This window comes from Rousettus aegyptiacus, unplaced genomic scaffold (assembly GCF_014176215.1).
Source record: "Rousettus aegyptiacus isolate mRouAeg1 unplaced genomic scaffold, mRouAeg1.p scaffold_m13_p_1, whole genome shotgun sequence".
NCBI classification, from domain to species: Eukaryota; Metazoa; Chordata; class Mammalia; order Chiroptera; family Pteropodidae; genus Rousettus; species Rousettus aegyptiacus.
Genome location: NW_023416284.1, coordinates 64,119,985 through 64,141,080, shown reverse-complemented (window position 1 = coordinate 64,141,080; position 21,096 = coordinate 64,119,985). Strand labels below are relative to the sequence as shown.

The 21,096-nt window shown below is 41.3% G+C and overlaps 1 protein-coding gene across 1 annotated transcript in view; it reads left to right on the top strand.

Moving 5' to 3' along the window:
• The window catches only part of TGFBR3 (transforming growth factor beta receptor 3), a 173,460-nt gene that overhangs the window by 121,868 nt on the left and 30,496 nt on the right, over positions 1–21,096 (top strand). The window contains exons 5-10 of the mRNA XM_016134290.2: positions 5,348–5,531; positions 9,973–10,141; positions 11,829–11,976; positions 16,877–17,066; positions 18,882–19,207; positions 19,620–19,772. Coding sequence (XP_015989776.2) covers positions 5,348–5,531; positions 9,973–10,141; positions 11,829–11,976; positions 16,877–17,066; positions 18,882–19,207; positions 19,620–19,772 — 1,170 coding nt within the window. The remainder of the gene's footprint in view (positions 1–5,347; positions 5,532–9,972; positions 10,142–11,828; positions 11,977–16,876; positions 17,067–18,881; positions 19,208–19,619; positions 19,773–21,096) is intronic.

Here is a 21,096-nt window from a genome sequence, read left to right as displayed (position 1 = left end):
ATTTGCTCACTTCACTCAGGCTTGGGAGATCAATCTGGAGGCTTCAGTGGATTGGCTTAGGACTTTAAGAGTTAAAGCTTAAACGCAGGTGTGGAAACAAAAGGGCTGGTTGCCTCTTTTGCTTTTTTCTTGTTCTTTTGGACAAGGTTGTTGAATCTGATCCAGAAAAAATAATAAACTTGGCTCTCGTTGCCTAGCCGTAAGTTCTTGTAATAAAACTCCCAGCCCTGGCAGATAGAGTAATGTTCTGCTCTTTAAAAAAGTCTGGTAGCATAACTAGAATTTAAAACACAAATGTCGTGCATGCTGTAAGTAGGAAGAGAGCATTCAGGAGAGGAGGTGGCTCGGTGTGGACCTCGGCAACCTGGGATTTGTCGGACAGTGAAGAGCTTCACATTTGTCCCTTCCACAGATGCCTGCTAAAGATTGGGATTCTTGGAGCTCAGTGCTCTGTTCATTCCCACAGGAAGACGTTTGTCATGTCAGGGAATGTCAGAAGATTGGGTTTTAATTAGCAAGCAGGAGAAAAGTTCAGTGGATTCTGGGGGAAGACATGGAACTACCAAATGATTTAATAATTGGTTTTTAGGTGGAATTATTGGGTGAAAAATTAAATCATTAGCTTTGAAGCCTGAATGATCATTTCCTGGGCAGTGAGAGAAGTAAGGGTTATGGGAATGAAGAAATTATGGCATATCCTTTCCTATAAGTAACAGCATTGAGCTTTTGTTCGACAAGCAATTACTGAGCCCCTGCTTTGTGCCAAGCACTGTGCCAGGCCCAGGAGATTCAGAATGAGCAAGTGCTTTCTTGGCTCTCAAGGGTATACTGTCAGGTTTGCTGATAAATAGTGCAATTAACATGAAGTTTGTGCAAGGCACAGTGGGCAGCTTCATCTGGAGGAGAGAAAGGGAGCCTGGGGGGTTTCACAGAAAAGGTGATACCTGTGGAAGGACAAGAAGCCGTTACCAGATGAGTAAGGTGGGGAAGAGTGGTCTAGGTAGGGAGCAGGATTAAAAAAGACCAGGGAGCCTGAAATTACTAGTGTAAGGGAAGGATGTGAAGATCCTTGAATGTAATAAACTAAAGACCGGGGGATTTACGTACTCTTCTCCCCACCACCACCTACCTGGTGTGAGCTGCCACTCTTTCTCCCCTAGATAATTCCAAAAGTCTACTACTAGTTCCTTGTTCCTTGTCTCCCTTCAGTCTATACTGGACACAGCAGCCAGAGTGATCCCATTAAAACATTTTTTAGGTGTTTTAATGACCTCTCAGTGGTGGCCCATGTCACCCACACTGAACATGGTCTTTAACAATGGTCTGCAAGGTCCCGTTGGACCTACTCATATTTTCTGCGACTTCTCTGACCTGTTCTCCTAAACGCCTCCCCAAACCCCTGTGCTGCAGCCACACTGGCCTCCTTGCTCTCCCTTCCCCATGCCAGACCTTTTCACTCACTGCTGTCTCGACCACGAGTGCTCTTCCTCTGACATCCACGTGGATTGCTCCTTCATCTCCTTCGGGTCTTTAACTGGTCGGTGACTTTCTCAGTTAGACTTTTCCCATCAAAAACTTAAAAGTATAGTACCCCTCTCCTCTTCTCTCAGTTTATTTTGCTCCATAGCACTGCTTACCATATTATATCTGTTATTTATTTTGCTCTTTTAGCTTCCTTGCTAGACTGTAAGCTCTGCGGGGTCAGGGAATTTTATCTTTCACCTTCTCTGCTGTATCTCCGATACCTAGAACAGTGCCTGGCACAGAGTAGGTGGGTACTCGGTAAATATCTTTTGAATGTATGTTTAAAGCATAAATTAACAAATATGAGAAAATAGCAAGGTTTAGCTGATTTAAAAGCTGATGTGATCTTGGGCCTTATGCATTGTTCCCCTATACATAGAAAGAGGTTTATGTCTGGAATTGACTCACATCATCATGGGGCTAGCAAGTTCAAAATCTTCAGAGCTGATACTTCAGTTTGAGTTTGAAAGCCAGCAGGCTGCTGAAGGACCCAGAAGAGCCGGTATCCCAATCTGAAGGCCATCAAGCAGGAGAATTCTCTCTTACTTGGGGGAGGGTCAGCTTTCTGTTCTATTCAGGCTTTTAGGTGATTGGATGAGGCCCACACACAATAGGAAGGGCATTCTGTTTTACTTAGTCTCCCAATTTTTAAATGTTAATCTCATTCACAAACACACAGAAATACTTCAAATAGTGTTTGACCAAATATCTGGGCATTCCTTGGCTCAGTCAAGCTGACACACAGAATTAAACATCATAGTACATTTGTCGAACTACACCCAAAACCCTGAGTCTTGTCCCGGGCACCGCATTTCAGACTCTGCCGGTGGAGATGTGACAGCTATGGTGTCTGGAGAGGAGCTGAAGGGCTGGCTATAGTGCCCTAAAGAAGTGAAGCCGTGAGTAAGGTCACGTGACATCTTCAAGCATTTTAAGGCTTATCTCATGGAGGAAAGAAGAAGAAATTCTTTGGTCAGGAAGGCACAGCTCAGACAAGTAAGTAGAAGGAACATCTTACAGGTAGAAAATAAGAACAGTAAGAAGAGAGATCTGTTCCTTGGGAGCTAGTGAGGTCCCCTTTCTTGAAGAGTTCAAGTGGAGACCATCTGTGACCAGGAGTCAGAAGTCTCCTGATCTTGCCCCTGTGCTGATTCTCTGACCTTGGTGGGCCCTAGGCTTCTCTGAGGTTTCCTCTGCTCTACTGGAGAATTCACAATAGCTACCTCACAGGTCTTCCTAAGGATCAGGTGGGAATAACAATACCTTTTATAACAGGTAGGAGTTAGGAGAGGCCTTTGTTAGCATCCATCTTTTTCAGAGCCAGGAGAAGTAGTGGTCAGCAGGAATGCTGACCAACTTCCTTGCTGCAGCAGAAAATTTCCACTGACCTACAGTCAGGGACACTTCACTCTGCCCCTGGCAGCTTTGCTTTCTTCGTATTGGAATGTGCCCGAGGAGTGGCAGTTAGCCCCTTTTCCAAATTCCTCAACCCAGAGTGAGCGATCCTGTTGCTGCTGGCCTGGGAGATGATAGACGAGCAGGGTTGATGGTGCGTGGAGGGATCAGCCAGCCAGGAGCTGCCCCTTCGTGAAGAACTTTTCGGTTACTTTAGAATACATTCTGAAGTTGCTCCCTGTTTCTTCCCTTATTTACAATGTTCACATTCTTGCCTCTGGAATGTTCTGGAGTGATATCCCACCTTCCACTGTGAAGACACGTTCTCTATGTATAACATATTTAAAACCCAAGTGTTTTATGGTCGTAACGTGGATGAGAACAAAAGGAACAGAACATCCAGGGATGCTTGCCTGAGCATTCAGAACTGTGCTGGCAGTGAGACAAAGGCCTCTGGACTGTTGTGGTTTTCTTCGGTGACAGGCATAATAAAAATGACTTTTTAGCACAAGTGCTTTTCAGTGAAAAGAAGATTTTACTACAGCGCTTAAGTCAGAAAGTCAGATAAACATTGTTGGAAGTTCAGTGTTGGTGAGTAGCTTAGCCTCAGAGGTTTTATACATGGGTTGGCATGGTTATTGTTTGGCAGGTAGACGGCTCAGGGGTTTTTTCATATGCAGGTGATGTCAAAACAAGGTTGAAACTAAACGGTCCCCACTGGTTTTGCTTATAACCGGCTTCGGGTGATTTAGCAAATGTTATTATCACACATGATAGCACTCTGTGATCTTAATATGTAATATGTGTTCAATAAATGGTAACTACTATTAGTGGCCATAGTTTATGGCCAGCTTGTTAATGATGCCTGGGTCCCACCCCACATATTCTCATTGATCTAGGGTGTGGCCTGGGCCTCAGGATATTTAGAATTTCTTAGGTGCTTCCAGCTTTCAGCCAAAAGGGAGATTGTAGCATTACTAGGTTATGGCATCAGTTTGGTGAAGTACTTCTTTCCTAGTGTTCAAAAAATATATGAATATATAATTGAATAGAAAATATTAATGCCTAGCACAATAGTTAAGGTAAATACTATTTTGTATATATGTTAAGGTTGAAAATGCTGCTGTAAGCAATAGAGTTGTAAGCTAAATCCTTGCCCTAACCTGCTTTTAGTCTGGCTATTTAGGACCTCTTGAGAACCTGCTTGCTTTTTTGTTAATGATGCATAAATAGTTAATGTGAAATTTAATACAAGATATTTATAGTTTTATGATTTGGGAATTTGTCTATTTTTTCTTGCATTTCCCCCTGACATTGATAAAATCAGTTATTTTATAAATGGTAGCCAATAAAGATGACACACATATTTTCACCAGCAACTAAATGTGGTTTTAGTACAGCAATAAAATGATAATTTTTCTCCTCTGTATGAGTTAATTATGTATACTATGATTTGCTAGGTCAGTACTGTGGTCTAAATACATTCAGTAAGAATGTGGGACTTGCATAAATCATCCCGAAAGTTTTATTGGGATGACTCTAATAGCCTCTTGACTTCATTATCTATGGGAATTTGGGGGTCTTACAAAATAAACTGTAATACACATTCATCTCATTGTTAGGAAGTAATGTAGCGTGGTAGGTGACTGGCAACTTCTAGCGTGTATGTGTGTGTGTGAGAGAGAGAGAGAGAGAGAGAGAGAGAAGTCTTCTACTTATGGCTTTTGTTTACATAGCAATTTCAAATACCTACACACCATCAGATCTCTGTTTAATGTTACTCTCTTAGGAAGTTCTTATCTGCCCAAACTCCTAACCCCTGCCAGAATAATATCTTATAACCCTGTACTTTTCCTCTTTGTCAGTAATAATAATTTAATTAAAAGACTAAGTGTCTAGTTAGTGATGTGAAGTTTCTTTTTATCTCAGTGCTCAGGAGAACATAAACCAAGGGGACTCTGTGGTGATGCTGCTGCAGTGGTGGAAGACTTGGCAGTCAAGTTCACTTGCTAGCAGGACTTTGGGATCGCCTGCTCTGATCCTGAAGCCCATTACAAGCCCATGACAGCACTCATCAAGACCTCTCTCTTGACTTTTGAAACATATTACTTGAAAGGTTGACCTTCGATTTAGATATCTGGAAGATAGCAGTGATAATCCTTATGATTATTCGCAATGCACTCTGTAGTCTGTCATTTTAGAGATTGTTTTTTAATCTTTAAAAATTCAAAGGGACATCCTGCATCATAGGTTTATCATTAGCAGGGAGAAGTAGCCTTGAGATTATTTCTTGAATCAGCTGCTGAAAACAGATAATCTGCCTGTATAACGAAGGGAAGAGGTTGGATTTGTCTGATAAGTGTTCTCTTATTATGATTCAGCTCCAGGTGACTGTACCACATTAAATATGCAATTTTCTTTCCTTTAGGTGTCTGAGGGTTCTGTGGTCCAGTTTTCATCAGGAAACTTCTCCTTGTCAGCAGAAGCAGAAGAAAGGCGCTTCCCCCATGGAAATGAACATCTGTTAAATTGGGCCCGAAAGGAGTATGGAGCAGTCACTTCATTCACCGAACTCAAGATAGCACGAAACATTTATATTAAAGTGGGAGAAGGTAAATTTTATGTGGTTTCAAATAATGGCTGATTTACAACAGCCTTTTTTTTTTTTTTCTTTTTTCCTGAGACCAGGTGGTTAGGGCAAGGAATCCTATAATTACAGAATGTTGGAGCTGGCAGGGACCTGAGGGGTCACTGGGGCCTGTTCTCCCCATGCCCCCACCTTCCAGTTTTCCATCTGAGGAAACAAGCCTGGCGATGGCCAAGTGAAAAACGAGGGAGTAGCCTGGTTGAGGGAGAGGAGGAGGAGGTTATGGCGTCGAATTTAGATGTCCGTACACAGGAGTCAGAAGAAGTGAGTGCAGGGCCAGAAGCAGAGGGCACATGTTGGAAGGGAGGTGATAAATGACAGCGTGCGGGAGGGGGAGGTCATCAGTTAGAGCTTCCTCCTACCTACTGTTCTGTAAACCTTTGAATCCAGTGTCAGTGTGTGATTTCAAGACATCAGTTAAATTTTGGAAATACCAGAGGAAAAGTGTTTGAATATATTTTTAATACTAAGGTCTGTTGCAAGGATAATTATTGGAGAAAGGAACTGTATTGCCTTGGTAAGAGATAGCCCATTTTAATTTCTTTGCCTTGCAGAGGGATATAAATATCCAATGACTCAATTTTGAAAGTGTATTATTTTTTTTAAATAACTTCTTTCCGTTATTTTTAGTTATGTATATTTGGAACTCCCATAAATTACTAGAAATAACCACTCTTGTGAATGGGTCCTTGGTATAGCCAGGTGATTGTATGAAAACTGCATTTCAGGTTTTCAGCGTCCATCAGCTTTCTGCTGAATTCTACAGCAGTTGCCACCTCCTCCATAGACGGCAGCGCAGGGTGGGTCACTGCCCTTTCTTGGATCTGGGCTCTTTGACAAATGCGGGGAAGGTGGACACCTTTAGGGTGTGTGCTGTTTCCAGAAGCCACATGAGGTTCTTTCATATGCACCCACACCATTTAACCCCATTAGTAATCCCAGGAGGAAACCATTATTTCCATTATTTTACGGTGGGATTAGTGGAGGGTTAAGCTTAACATGCTCAAAGCCACCTTACTAGCAAGTGGCAAAGCTAGAACTCACACCCAGGTTTTCTGACTCTTGACTCCAATGTCTGTTGCCTGCTGCTGTGTTTTAAGTCTTAGCTACATAACCACAACTTAAAAATGAAAGTGAGCCACCTGGTTGGAAAGACTTGTTTAGCAGAGTAGAGAGAGAAGGAATTTTAGAAGAGAGTTGGGTTCAAAAAGTTGAAGTTCGTTACTAAATTTTCATGAGAAGTCAAGTCCCATTGGAACAAATTAAAAATATCTTTTAACAAAGGTTCTAAGCCCTGGCCAATGGTCTGCATTGCTTTCTTTTAAAAAAAAAAAAATTAATGGTCTGCATTTCTGACACAGAATTCTAGTAGCATGAAAGAATGACTATTACTCCCGTTGGAATTATTTAGGATAAGAAAATGTATTATAGTAACATTTAGAATGTTAGACTCTGTTCTCTTGACAGTGAACAAGCTCCTGTACACAGCCATCACCTGCCGTTTGAATGAGGGATTCAGTGACTTCCCCAAGGCCACACACTGGGCTAGGGAAGAACTTAAAGGAGCTGTTTTTTACCAGTCCCGTAAAAAACTGGTTATCTCCTTGGTAATCTTTGGAGCCACTGAAACTTGATGTCAGCCACCAGTTGGGTCAAAACCACTGGCTCACACCATGAAGAGGAGCAGCTGGAGAAAGTGAGAGTCCTTGGTTAGGTCGATGGACCACAAGGTGATGTTGTTTATCACCGTGGATCAGACTCCTCTGAGCATGCCTCATCGGCTAGCTTCCCAGAACCTGACCTTCCTTTACTCTGCAACCCAGGGTCCCCAGGCTATGAGCCCCTTTTTGCTCTATCCCCAGTAGTTCTCAAAATGTGGTCTCCACTGCAGCAGCATCCTAATCACCTAGGAACATGTTAGAAATGCCAATTCTCAGGCCCTCCCCAAACCAACTAAATTGGAAACTCTGACAGTGGGGTCTAGTCATTTGTGTTTTAACAAGCACTCCAGGTGATTCTGATGCTCACTAATGTTTGAGAACTACTGCTCTCACCTGTATCCCTAGAGTGGAAGAATTGAGTGTATGGCTCTTATTTTCAGCTGGTTTCATTAACTGCGAAGCTTCAAGCAACAGTCTGATTTACCACTGGAGCCTCAATTTCCACAGCAAAAAAATGAGGAGTTTGTATCACTTCCCAGGCTCTGAGAGTATATCATTCAAGATCTCAAAGTCATTTGTCAATCCTTTCCTAAAATACAAATAAGCTCGTGATGCTCCCCCTCCCCCGCCCTGCCCAACCTCAAACATGCCAGGTCTTTACCCGGGGATTCCCCTTTGTGGTTTCCTTTCTACTTGGCAGTTGGTGTAAGTTTTGATGCCAGGCATGTGGAAGGTCATTGGGGGAAAACACACACACACACACACACACACACTCACCCATACATGCACACACAACAAAAAGTGAGCAGCTTATTCAACTTAGTGACAATGGCATCTGGGACTTGAGCCCTTAATAACAGCAACTTTAAACAATTAAACCTTTACTGGCGGCTAGGAAAGTCACACATGGGTAAATATTGTGTTATTAGTTTCAAATCTCACATCAGCATTTGTTCATCCAGAAAACCTATACCATCGACCTATTATATGCCAGAAGCAAACCAGGCACCGCTGTGAACTGGATATGCAGGCCAGAGCCCCAGGAGGTCTAGATCCTTGAGTTCCAGACTGGCCCGTCCCTGGCCTATCCACACAACCTCTGATTCTTTATGAAATTTCAGCCTTGCCACCCGTCTCATTTTCCATCCTGCGATCTGGGGGAGGCATCTGCAGGGCTGCAGCTGCAGGGTGTGCATTCCTCACCTACTCATCTGGCAAAACCCTCAGCAGATGTGGGCGGGGAGGTTGCTCTGGTGGCCTGAATTGGAGGAGCCCTGGCCTCTTCTTCTCTGAGGGGGTCATTAGGGAAGAATGCGTAGTCCAGAGCTAAGCTCTCTTGGAATGAGCCCATGAGTGGGGGCCTCATGAGTTCCTCTGGTCCCCTCTGTTCTAGAATTGGCACATGGAGCCCTGTTGCCACAATGTGTACAAGTTTGGTGGGATTCAGAGGAGGGTAGTATCAACCCAACCTTGGTTACCTCCTCAGCTGATTCTTCTCTAAATGAGACTTGCACGTGAATTTGAACCCTGGCATCCCATCCATTACATGGAAAGGGCAGAAGTCTGTTTCATTAAAGTGCCAGGGCTCTGATTAATTACCCCTGCTGAAAAAAGTTTGCTGCACCTAGAACTTCCTTAACACTACTCCCAGCTGTCACACTGCCAGCAGTTTCAAGTTCTGTTTAAACATTTAACCACTGAATGGAAATCCTATCAACCACAGTGCTGTGTAAATGGCATGTGCCGTTGGGGGAGAATCTTCAGACTCTTTTCCTGATCAAGGTGATGAGCAGCCCTCAGCACAATGAGACGATGTTTGTTGAAGCACCTCGTAAACTGTAAAGTGCTATAAAAACGTTAGTTGTCTGTGTCAAGATTGTGAGAAAGAGTGAAAGTCTGCCTTCACTGTGCTGCCTAAACTCCTGTTTTTGGTTTTTAGAATATAAAGTGCTATGAAGAATAAATATGAGAGAATGATTATTTGTACATGGTGGGCCAGAGAATTGATTAGGTAGCTGCTTCTCCTATTAATTGAAATAGCAAATATCCAAGGAGGACCATATCTGGGAATTGGATAAATAATGAGTGTCGAATATGCTGACTGTGAAATATTTAGTGAATTTTTAAGTGAGAGATACTTGGTAGACAGATAACAATATAGGTCTGCAGCTCAGAAAAGGAGTCATGATCTAGATACAACTTGAGTCTTTGGGAGTGATTGAGATCATCTAGAAGAATATGAGACAAAAAGAAGATTGAAGAAGAAAATGAGGTTCTTAGCCTTGGTTTTATAGCAGGATCAACTATGCAGCTTTTGAAAAGAAAGCTTCTTAGGCCCCACCTAGATCTTCTGAATCAAACTCTTGGGGATGGAGTCCAAACAGGTGGATTCTGATGTGCACTGAAGGCGGAGGACCGCTGGATGAACAGAGGAGGAGGAACTAGCGAAAGAGACTGAAAGATAGGTCAGAAGAAATGGATGAAGACCAAGAAGTTTCACGGAGAACAAGAAAGGCGAGGATTTAAACCAAAAGAAGTCACTATAGTTGATCAGTAGGAGATCACCGGTGACCAGAGAGGGTGGTATTCCAGGGCAGTGGTTGAGGAGACCTAAGGCCCTTCCTTAGCACTGTGGTTCCTTGGATGCCTCACTTGCTCAGTGTCACCATCACCTTCTTTCCTTAGAGACTGGTTACCATGTAGCTCAGTGGTTTGACAGATCATCCTGTGCTTCTTTACTTTCAGATCAAGTGTTCCCTCCCACATGCAACATAGGGAAGAATTTTCTCTCACTCAATTACCTTGCTGAGTACCTTCAGCCCAAAGCAGCAGAAGGGTGTGTGATATCCAGCCAGCCCCAGGATAAGGAAGTACACATCATCGAGTTAATCACCCCCAACTCTAACCCCTACAGGTGAGTGTGTATGTGTTCTGAACTGAGAAGAGATGAAAATAAAGATCTTCCCTGACTCGAGGCAGGAAGAGGTGCAGCCCTCCCTTTGCAGGAGGGAGGGAGCCATTGATGATGCTTTGGGCGAGATTCACAGAAGCTTTGAAGAAGGGAGTAAGGACAGCAGTGGTACATTTTATTTTCTGCGTCTGTCTCTAGATCCCCTGTATTTCAGATGAGCTCCTGAAACCTATTCTGAACTTCTTGGTACTAATTAATAGGTCACAGTCATTCTTGCTGCATCATTATCTCCTTGACTGAGGTTATCTCTGATAAGAAACTTACAAAATGTGCCTTTTAACATAATTATTGTTACTAACATTCTGTTTTTATAAAGTTCTGTTCTTAGTGTCATCAGAGCACTTCTACACTCATAACTGCGTATTTTCAAGTGATGTGTGTGTGTGTGTGTGTGTGTGTGTGTGTGTGTGTTGGGGTGTGGCCCTTCACAGTGACATACCAAATAGCCATTAGCTATAACTTGCCTCTCCCTTATGTTCTTGTTCTCCCTTTCCCATCCTTTAATTCCTTTCCCGGGACTGGAAATTTAACACTTCCTATCAAAAGTGAATATGGAATTTTTTTAAAAAAGAAACAAAAAGAGGAAAAGTAGGCCCTTCTTCCACTTCAGCCTGCATTTCATATGAACTAATGATTTAAAAAATAAATTTATATCGAGAGATTTCAAAGTTAAAATTCTAATCAAATCTTGATTTCAGAAATGAGTAAAATGTAGATCAGTTTTGGTAAGGTTCCTTTCTGTCCCACATGAACAATTTTGTGGAAAATTGAAAGGGGATGAGAATAGAAGCCATCTGAGAAATGCGCTTAGATAGTAAGCTTAAGGCTTCATTTGAGTATGTCATTCATTTTATACTTTTCAAGTGTGTAAAACCAAGATGGAAAGAAAGACTGTCCTTTAAATTCAGAATGATAGAGATGTTATTGTTTGGTAAAAATCCTCTCCTGTATCGAATTCTTAGAAGTTTGGGTTCTTTTCATCAATTTTCCAGTAATCACTTGGTTGACCATCTGTTTTCTTTATTTTAATAACTGTAGAACCAGAAGTTTAGGAAAGTAAATGCAGATATGATTCTGTAGCAAATGTTAATGGCTTAAGCAAACCTTATATAAATCAAGAAATTCTCTAGCTTTTTGCCTCTTATTCTGAAGCTTCCTTTTTTTTCCTGCCATGCTGATCTCCTCCCTGCCACTCCCCTCTCATCAAACTGCTTCCCATTCTGGCTTTGAAAGATTTTGAACATATAACATATTGGAAAGTTACACACTTAAGCTTTGAAGGTGTTGAAGGTTGAAAAAGCAACAGTTCTGCGTCAAAAGTAAACTCTTCTGGTTTGTTCAAGTTCGTTTCAAACAGTGGCTGCATTAAGTAACCACTTTTTTTTTTTTTTCCAAAGAGGAGAAAAAATTTAGTGGCTAATTATCAGCAGGCATATTTTTCTATTGTTATGTAAGGCCATTTGTTATGTGTCCACTAACAATCTGTTTTGCACATGTCATTTGCCTGGGATTGACTCCAGCTTTTTAATCAACTGGCCAGACACTGGAAACATGAAGACTTGGAAGAGGGGAGATAGTTGCAACTTTCTGGCATTTGGGTCCTAACTCTGCCTTTGTTTTCCATTCACAGTGCCTTCCAGGTGGATATAATAATTGACATAAGACCTTCGCAAAAGGATCCTGAGGTGTTCAAAAATCTCATCTTGATCCTGAAGTGCAAAAAGTCTGTCAACTGGGTTATCAAATCTTTCGATGTTAAGGGAAACCTGAAAGTTATTGTAAGTTAGTTGAGCATTTCTTTGTTTTGATGAATGGCAATAATTTAAGCCATGTTTATATGTGTTATTATTGTAAAATTTCTGCCTCTCTGGACTCTCTCTCAGCCCTCTCGACAATTTTTCACTTTGCAAAATAGCCTGTTCCTTGGCTTCTCCTGACAAGGGTGAACAGAGTGGTGGTTAAAATTATGGTCTCGGAGGTCAAGACAGACCCATATTTGAGTCCAGACTCTGCCATTTAAAAACTGTGACCTTGGGCAAGTCTCTTAACCCCTCTGAAGCTCAGCCTCATTTGTGAAATTCCTGAAATGCATTAATGTACTTTTCAGTCATAGTAAAACAATGAACACAATTAAGCCTTTCATGATTGAGTCCTGTAAGGCCCACACTCTTGACTTTTGAGAAAAGTACATGATATTGACATATCATTTCATTTGCTTCTAACTTCTAAGAGTGAAACGTTGAAAAAAGATTTACAGTAATGGAGAGGTGAGTGTGAATGACCCTAGAGAAGTCTCCCCCAGCCTGTTCCCTAACCATATGTTTCATGAAGAGGATATACTAAAAAAGCTTAGCTGATTGACGTGATAGGCAAACAGCAACTAGTTCCTGAAAAGTTGAATATCGAAATTTAGTAAAATAAATCTTTTTCAAACATGTTTAGGGAGATAACTATTTGACAGCATATTAGAGTGAATTATATTGAATGTTAAAAATCCTCCTCATTTTTAAGAAGATAATTACCTCTTTGGCATCTCTTTTATAGGCTCGAATTTTTGTACACTCTGAAAAAAATTATGGCTAATTCTTCTTTCAGTACCTGCATCGAATCAACTAGAATGAGTTTTATGTTTTCAGTGTTTTAGGAGAAGGATGCTTTCGATTTTGGTATTATTCTTTCCTGACACCTTTGTGGGGTATAGAAGTGAACAAAGTCAGCGGTCCCCTAGGCAACGTCATGTACAAGCATCCACTAGAGTCAGCAGGCAAAGCCACAAGCACACACATCTTAATTTAAAGTAATTGGTTCTGGTTCCTGTGGGTCTTTTTTTTTTTTTTTTTTAACTTTGAGAGGATCCCAATAAGCCATCATATGAAATGGTGATACATTAATTTGGTGTTGAGCGCAAAGTCCCAGCCATGATTTTCTAAAGTCAGAGATGTTTTGATTGTTTTCCCTGGCATGGCATGAGGGATGATGGTGACCTGAGGTGTCTGCAGGCTTTGCTGCCTGGCACACCAATCAAATGTTTTTAATTTCAGAATAACAAAAACAGGAAAGGGAATCATGCTTTGAAAGGCAAAAACATACGGTACGTTTTAATTCTCTGCTGGAGTTCTTGTGTAATGTTCTTTCAGCCCTGACCCTTCAATGGCTCTTTCTCTCCCCGAGTATGTGTGCCTGGTCCATGGCAGTCCTGGAGTTTAGTTTGAATATCTCCACTTCTCATATGAATCAGGCTAGAAATGAGATTGCCCATCCCAGTGCAAGATCTGTTTATATTTCTCTCCTTGGCTGTACTCCTGTTCCAGGCCAATTTTGGACAATGCATGACAACATTACTAAACAATTAGGTAATGTTTCATGATGTTCTTTTTTATTCCCCCAATCAGTTTCATGCTTTGTGATTTCCTAACTCCCTGCCTCAGATGAGGATTCTGACTGTGCTGTGAGGGAAAGTTACCTGCTAATAAAAAGGAATACATTCTGACTGCGCTTAGAAAGAGGGAAATGGTTTATAGTGACCTTGTTTCTAATCTTTCTTTTAAAGACAATATTGGTAGAGTGGAAGGAATCCTGGCTTTGGTACCCATCTCCAATTGTCATTACTCCCAGTTGATACTGGGCAATCCAATTGAATGCTGAGCCTCTTTCCTTACCTGTGAAATGGCTATGATACCATTTACTTTGAGAGGTCTTATGAAGTTCAGTGAAGTTCATTCAAGTGTGACTGGGTATTTCATTTAAAGCAGGGGTCCCTTACCCTCAGCCTACAGACCGGTAGTGGTCAGTGGCCTGTTAGGATCCGAGCCACACAGCAGGAGGTGAACGGCGGGCGAGCAAGCTAAGAAGCTTCATCTGTATTTGCAGCTGCTCCCAGCACTAGTACCACCGCCTCAGCTCTACCTCAGATCATCAGGCATTAGATTCTCATAGGAGCACCGGTCCCTGGTGCCAAAAAGGTTGGGGACTGCTGATTTAAAGCACTCAGCACACTTGGTGAATTCTCAGCTACATGTGCGAAGTTAACTTCTGTGAGCCTCAGCTTCCCCTTCTCTCACAAAGGAGTAGCAGTACCTAGCCCCTTATATTTCAGAGAAAAATTAAATAAAATAACGTATGTGAAGCTCTTAGCACAGTGCACATGTGCCATAAAAAGGCAATTCATCCTCTTTCCATAAGCAAATCTTTAAAAGTTTGTCTAAAGGAGCAATTAACTTCTCTAAACAAAGTGAAAACAAAAATGTCTACTAAAGGAAGTGTAAGAAACTCGATAGGGTAAATTTAAGGAAGAGACCCATTATACATGGATGGAGTGTGTGTGTTAGGGGCAGGGTGTGGGCAGAATGTACCCTCCAAATGACAGAATGTTTCAAAGAGATGCAAAAAACTTTGCTGTGAGAAAGAATGGTACCAGAAGTATCTTCATAGCCAAGTCCAGCTCTGGCTTTTTCTTCACATCCCTTATGGACCATACATTATCACATTTTGGAAGACCCTCCAAAACATAAAGGAATAGATGGAGAAAATGTGTTAGAAATTTTCTGTTATACTATTTCATATGGCCTTGGGACTTTGAGATTGGCAATAGCTGGCTTGTTCTTGGAAGACATTTTTTTTTTTAATCCCAGTGGGAATACACATTAACTCTGACCAGCTGTTCCCTGGTTCCCTCCCCTACACCAGCAGTTCTGATGCAGGTGTGTGTTGGGTGGTAGAGGAGAATGTAGGGGCACTCAGATTTTACTTAGCTCATCATCCTTCATGAAGATGTAGGTGGGAAAGATGGTGGTGGTGTTTGGAGACCCCCACTTGGACGTTCCCACTTGGAGTAGCTACACTCAGGCTTTGGAAAAGCCTGGGAACTCCCAGAAATACAGGTGCAGACTGCACTCATTGCTGGGAACCACTTGCTTGTCACTGTCCTGAGCCTTGTAGCTTTACCAATGTGTGGATAGATTTCTAGCCTTGTAAGTCCCAAGGCATAATAATATGAGTGATACTGACAGCTCCTGGATTTCATGTGGAAAGGTGTAAACAAATCACTCCACTTTGGTACAAAAAGGACAGGTGGCAGTTATGATGATAGTATTCTGGAAATATAGTATTTTCTCAGCTGTCCAACAACATGAAAGACCAGGGCAGATTACGGCAGATGAGGCCAAGGTGTTTGGCCAATATTGCAACTCCAGCCAATCAAAACGACATGCTGCTCTGCAAGGCTGGAAGAAGCTGTGTCTCAGAAACTGCTATTGACTAAATGAATAAAAAGTTCTAAGAATAAATTGGATCCTTATTTATCTCATTTTAGTTTTCTTCGTTTCCCCTTTTAACCCTTCCTTTCCCTAAGGTGTTTCCTCTGAATCAGAGTAGGAGCTAGAATATTCCAAACCTATGGAGCTGAGTCTTTTGCAAATAGCAGTAGAACTTGTTTGAAGCTTTCTCGTTCGTTTGCATATGTGATCATGTGTCTGGCCAGGCTGGTGGATTTTCCTCAGATAAGCACTTTGGATAATAGAAAAATATACTGGGTGAACCCCTTTAAGCTTTGAATTGAAAATTATATGTTCTCAGCCAACATCCCACAACCAAAGAGGCTAAGAGAACTTAAAGCTTGTGAATCTTCTATGGTTTTACAGTGGGAAAGGATTACTATTTAGTCGTTTAGTTAGGGGCAAACAGAATGAGAAATAAATGAGGAATTTAGGGAAAATGCTACATTTATGCAGGAAAATAATTGGGCATGGAAATTAAAGTGATTTTTATACAGCATGAAAATGCCATAATCTGCATGTTGGAAGGGCTTTCCAGCCCTATTGGAGCAGTTGTTGAAAATATAGTGCCTTCTCTTTGGGGTCCCCTCTGCATCATTCAGCTCCCTTACCATCTGACAGGATCATTGTTGTAGGAGTCAGAAGGTGATATGAAAACTTACCTTCCATGTCCTGATTACTCAGAGTCTTTTATATTCTTTCTTGGAAAGATTTCTATCATTCAGTTTTAATTTGTAATTATCAAGCGAAAGCGAATTTTAAGGCCGACTTATATTGTTAGATAAAATATTGATATTTAGAGGCACAGTACCCTAACTTAATTAATATTTAGAAAATAAAATCTAAGCATATTCAGTTAATAGCAATTACAAGATTGCTGAATAGATTATAAATTGTAAATGAAATATAAACATTTTTTGTTTCACCATATGGAACTTAATAGTTACAAAGATGAGATAGTCTCCTAGTTACTACTGAAGTAACTAGGTTGTGCCTTCTTTCATTTAAATCTGGGTGCAGGAAGTAAAAACACAGGCCTTTTGTGTGTGCGTATGGCAATATAACATGCACATATGTATACTTCATACATAATTTTAAGTAAAAATAAGGGAAAATTTGCTATACATACATGTTTGGTGTGTGTGTGTGTGTTAATAATTAAAACATTAAACTGACTCATTACGTAGTAGGTATACTTAGTAGATAGCTACTATTTTTTATCTACATAACAACCCAAGTGATATGATCAAACAGCATGCATAGATTTCTCTTAATCTGTTGTTAACAGATTTTCACATAGTGTTCTTAGTCCACGGAGAATAAGGATTATACAGTATAGAATTTGTTTCCAATTATTCAAAGCACTGTTTAATTTTAGACTCATAAGTGAAATTTTGCTATTTAGGCTCCTAACAGCATTGGCTTTGGGAAAGAGAGTGAGAGATCCATGATAATGACCAAATCAGTAAGAGATGATATCCCTTCAACCCAAGAGAATCTGATCAAGTGGGCCTTGGACAATGGCTATCGTCCAGTGACATCATACACAGTGGCTCCTGTGGCTAATAGATTTCATCTTCAACTCGAAAACAGTGGTATGTATGATTTTTTAAAATTGTATTAAAAATATCTCTAAAATGAAGCTTTCCAATGAGGAACTCTCATTTCAGCCTCTGTGGCGGTGTTTTTTTAGTGCAGATTCTAATGATTTGATTTACTACTTTTTACTCTAAAGCTTAAAGTTATCTAGAATTCCGATAGATGATTTTGAGGAAGCAATCTTTAATAGAGTTGAGGTTTTTTGTTTTTGTTTTTGTTTTTGTTTTTGTTTTAGTAATATAGAGTTAATTGCATGTTGGAGAACTTTGTTATAGATCGCTTTCACTATGATCACATTAAGGATAAAGTAGCCTGGCTTCTTTCCTACCACCTGAGATACAGAGGAGTTGGGACTGCAGGAAAGAAGTCCTAGGTCATGCTGTATCTTATATGAGAATAGTCATGGGGACTCATGATGTGCTCTTTCATTCTTAACCAAATGGTATGATCAAACAACATGAACAGATTTCTCATTCTTCCTCACTCGGAGGGAATGCATGGGTTATTACCCCAGGTCGATGGAGCAGAAAGCAGATCCTTAGTAAGTTCTTGAGGTAGTGAGACTCAAATTCAAAGTTTTCTGATCTCCAGACCCCATATTACCGCTACTGAGTGCAGTGCCAATAGAATGAAGATTAGGAGTGCAGGTTCAAGTCCCAGCTCTGCCATTTTATTCACTGTTTGGTGGTGGTGGTGAGTCGGGGGAGTTCATTAACCTCTGGGCCTCAGGTTGTTCCTCCTTAATGATATGAAAAAACAGTAGGGTCTACCTCAGAGACTTACCGTGAAGGTTTTTGTCGAAGTACAACTGAAAAAGCCCTCCAAAAGCTCTGATTTCTTTTGGACTCATACAGCTGTGCTCTTTTTCATTAAGATAGTATTGAAGGAGAGTTAATGTCCACTGGTCATTTTTACTTCCCACTGAGATGGAGTGACCTCAAGCCTACATCAGTTGGCTTTGGAGAGTGGATGCAGAGAATCTTGGGGAAAGGTTTTTTTGTTTTGTTTTGTTTTTATCCCCCCCCCTAAATTTTTAACAATATGAAAAAACAATGAGTTTTCATTGAATGGAAATATGCCTATTTCTTTGAAGGAATTAAGTAACTAAGCAGCTTTTTAAGAAAAAAATCTAAGCAACTTTTTCTTTTCTTCTTTAGGACCAGGTTCTAAAAGGCCAGAGTCCCCAGGCACCTGTTAGAATTTAGCAGTCAAAAAGGAGGTAGTAAATAATTTTAAAATACCAATATTGTTTCAAGATATCTTTAGAGAAACTCTTTTCTAAAGAATCTCTGGATTCAAGGGAATTATTTCAATGGCATATGAATGAACTAATATTGTCCCACACAACTTATTCAAAGCATAGGTTTTTATAGTTTGTAGCGCTTTAAAATCATCCAATCTCAACCGAGGCTGTACATTGGAGTCATATGGAGAGCTTTAAAACATTAGCAATTAGGTACCACTTCAGAAGGTCTGATTTTTTAATTGGCCTGGGGTGAAGCATGGGCATAGGGATTTTTTTTTCAAGCTCCCAAAGTGATTGTAACATGCAGTCAAAGTTGAGGGCCACTGATCTCATCCAACCTCTTAATTTTAAAATTGGGGAAACTGAGGCACAGAGACGTAAGCCACTAGACCAAAGCCACTCAAGTGAAATAAACACTAGGACTAGAATTCAGGCTTCCAGACTTTCATCTCTTTCAGACACTATTTGTTAAGAGTAATTTTAACACATACCCGACCTGTGCTAATTCTTCCTGTTCTCGCCTCCAACAACGCTGATGATATTTTCCTTTCTTCTGCACTATCAGAGGAGATGAGAGATGAAGAAGTCCATACCATCCCTCCTGAGCTACGGATCCTGCTGAATCCTGGCACCCTGGACAACCCACCCTTCCAGGGAGGGGGAGGCCGGAATGGAGGTTTCCCTTTTCCTTTCCCGGATATCCCCAGGAGAGGCCAGAAGGAAGGGGGAGAAGATGGGATCCTCCAGCCAAAGGACCCTGTCATCCCCAGCTTACGACTATTTCCTGGTCCCAGAGAACCTGAGGAGGTGCAAGGGAGCATAGATGTTGCCTTGTCAGTCAAATGTGACAATGAGAAGATAATCGTGGCTGTAGAAAAAGATTCTTTTCAGGTCAGTGCAATTTCTTAAAGGAGAGAAGAGAAGTCCACTTTCCTCCCCATCTTGTCCCAGTATGTGTTAGTTATTTCCCTAGCTCTTTCACTTATGGACTCCAGAGACTTGATACTGTTTTCTCAGTTGGATGGGCTCACTTCCCCTTGGCTGTAATTCTCACCCGGTTCCTGTTGTTCTCAGTAGGGGGGGTTCCAGATCCTCGTGTGTCAATATTTTGTTACTGAATTTCCAAGGCCAACGAACACAATCCTTGGGCTGTTGAGAGGTGGTAGGCTGGGAAAAGGTAAGAGGGGAGAAGGAAAGCAGGCCTTCAGCAATCTTTACTTGGAAGACCAGGCAAACTGTGTTAACTGTATGCTGCAGAACTGCCTGTGGGCCCCCTTTTTTATGTCTTTTGTTGTCATTTCAGGCCAATAGCTACTTGGGGGTGGAGGTCACCCTGCTGGATCCTACCTGCAAGGCCAGGACGAATGGCACACACTTCATCTTGGAGTCTCCCCTGAATGGCTGTGGTACTCGGCACCGGCGGTCAGCCCCTAATGGTGTGGTTTACTATAACTCTGTGAGTGTTCTCCAGAACGAAGCTTGGCCCTGTGCCGGAGCCTTACCACACTAAAATTAATCTTAAAATTTCTGTGAATGAGGAGGGACATATACCCCAGGACATATACAAAGCCAAGTGTCAGTTCTCAACAAAATGGGATGTACTTTGACACTGAACTTTTTTGTTTTATTTGCTTCATTGGTGAATTTGTAGGGATTGAGAGCCTCTGTTTTGTTTTTTGTTTTGTTTTGTTTTGTTTTGTTTTGTTTTGTTTTGGTTGGAGCATTTGTGGTCATCCCTTCCACCTCTCCTTCTATCTCCTGGTTACAGAGGGTTCACTGACAAGGTAATTGTGACCTATCTCTCTGGCCGAGCTGCAGGATCAGATGACCTGGTCCTTAAAAAGATAAAATCCAAGACTTTGGGCTATGAGTGGGAACATCTACACAACTGAACTAACCAGATCCCTGGTTTCTCTGGCCTCCTTTGAGTCCTACTCAGAAGTAGGAGGACTTCTCCCTCCCTCATGAACAAAAGAGCCAAAAGAAAGAAGTCCAAAAGGGGCCTTCAAGAAATTAAATCTCTCTCTACCTCTAAGAAAGACAGTAAATTGAAGATCTCCTACTTTTGAAGTTATTCAGAGAGATTGCACATTTCCCTGATGATAATGCATTGCAACAACTAACCTACATTTTTCTGAAATCATTCTTGTCAGTTCATCTAAATCTTTTCAGATTAAACCTATTCTTGCAGAGATGAAGGAGGCAGTGAATATTAAAAGGGCTATATAGTGTTATCTTAAAAGAGCTTTATAGTGTTGATTTTGCAGTTCAGGCTGTACTTTGATGGTAAAATAAGGCTTAAAGATTCCTGTGTCCACATTTGATATGGTGTGTGTATGCTCATAGTGCCTATCCCAGCTTTGGTATGGGACAAGGCGGGGCAGGAATATTCATTCTCATTCATTCACTGTGGGTAGTTAGATACCCTCGACCTATTCAGAGAAATGACTGGTGATCAAGTACTCCAGTCAGTGTGGCTCATGTGGGGCCTGACTCTTCCCAGTGAGTCCAAGTTTATTGTTCCTCAGGCAGTCTTAGAATGTTTGAGCTGGAAAGAACCCTAAGATGATCTCATTCAACTTCCTTATTCCACAGGTGAGGAAATTTAATTCCTTGCTTAGATTTGAAGAACTAGCTAACAGCAGAGCCAGGACCGAATCCAGCTTTTTGACCTCTCCTCCACTCATCTTTTCTCTACACCAGGCTGGCCCAGCTAATCTCCTTTTGTTACTGGAATATTTTATGAACCTTTGATCTCTCTGATGACACCTTCCTGCCAA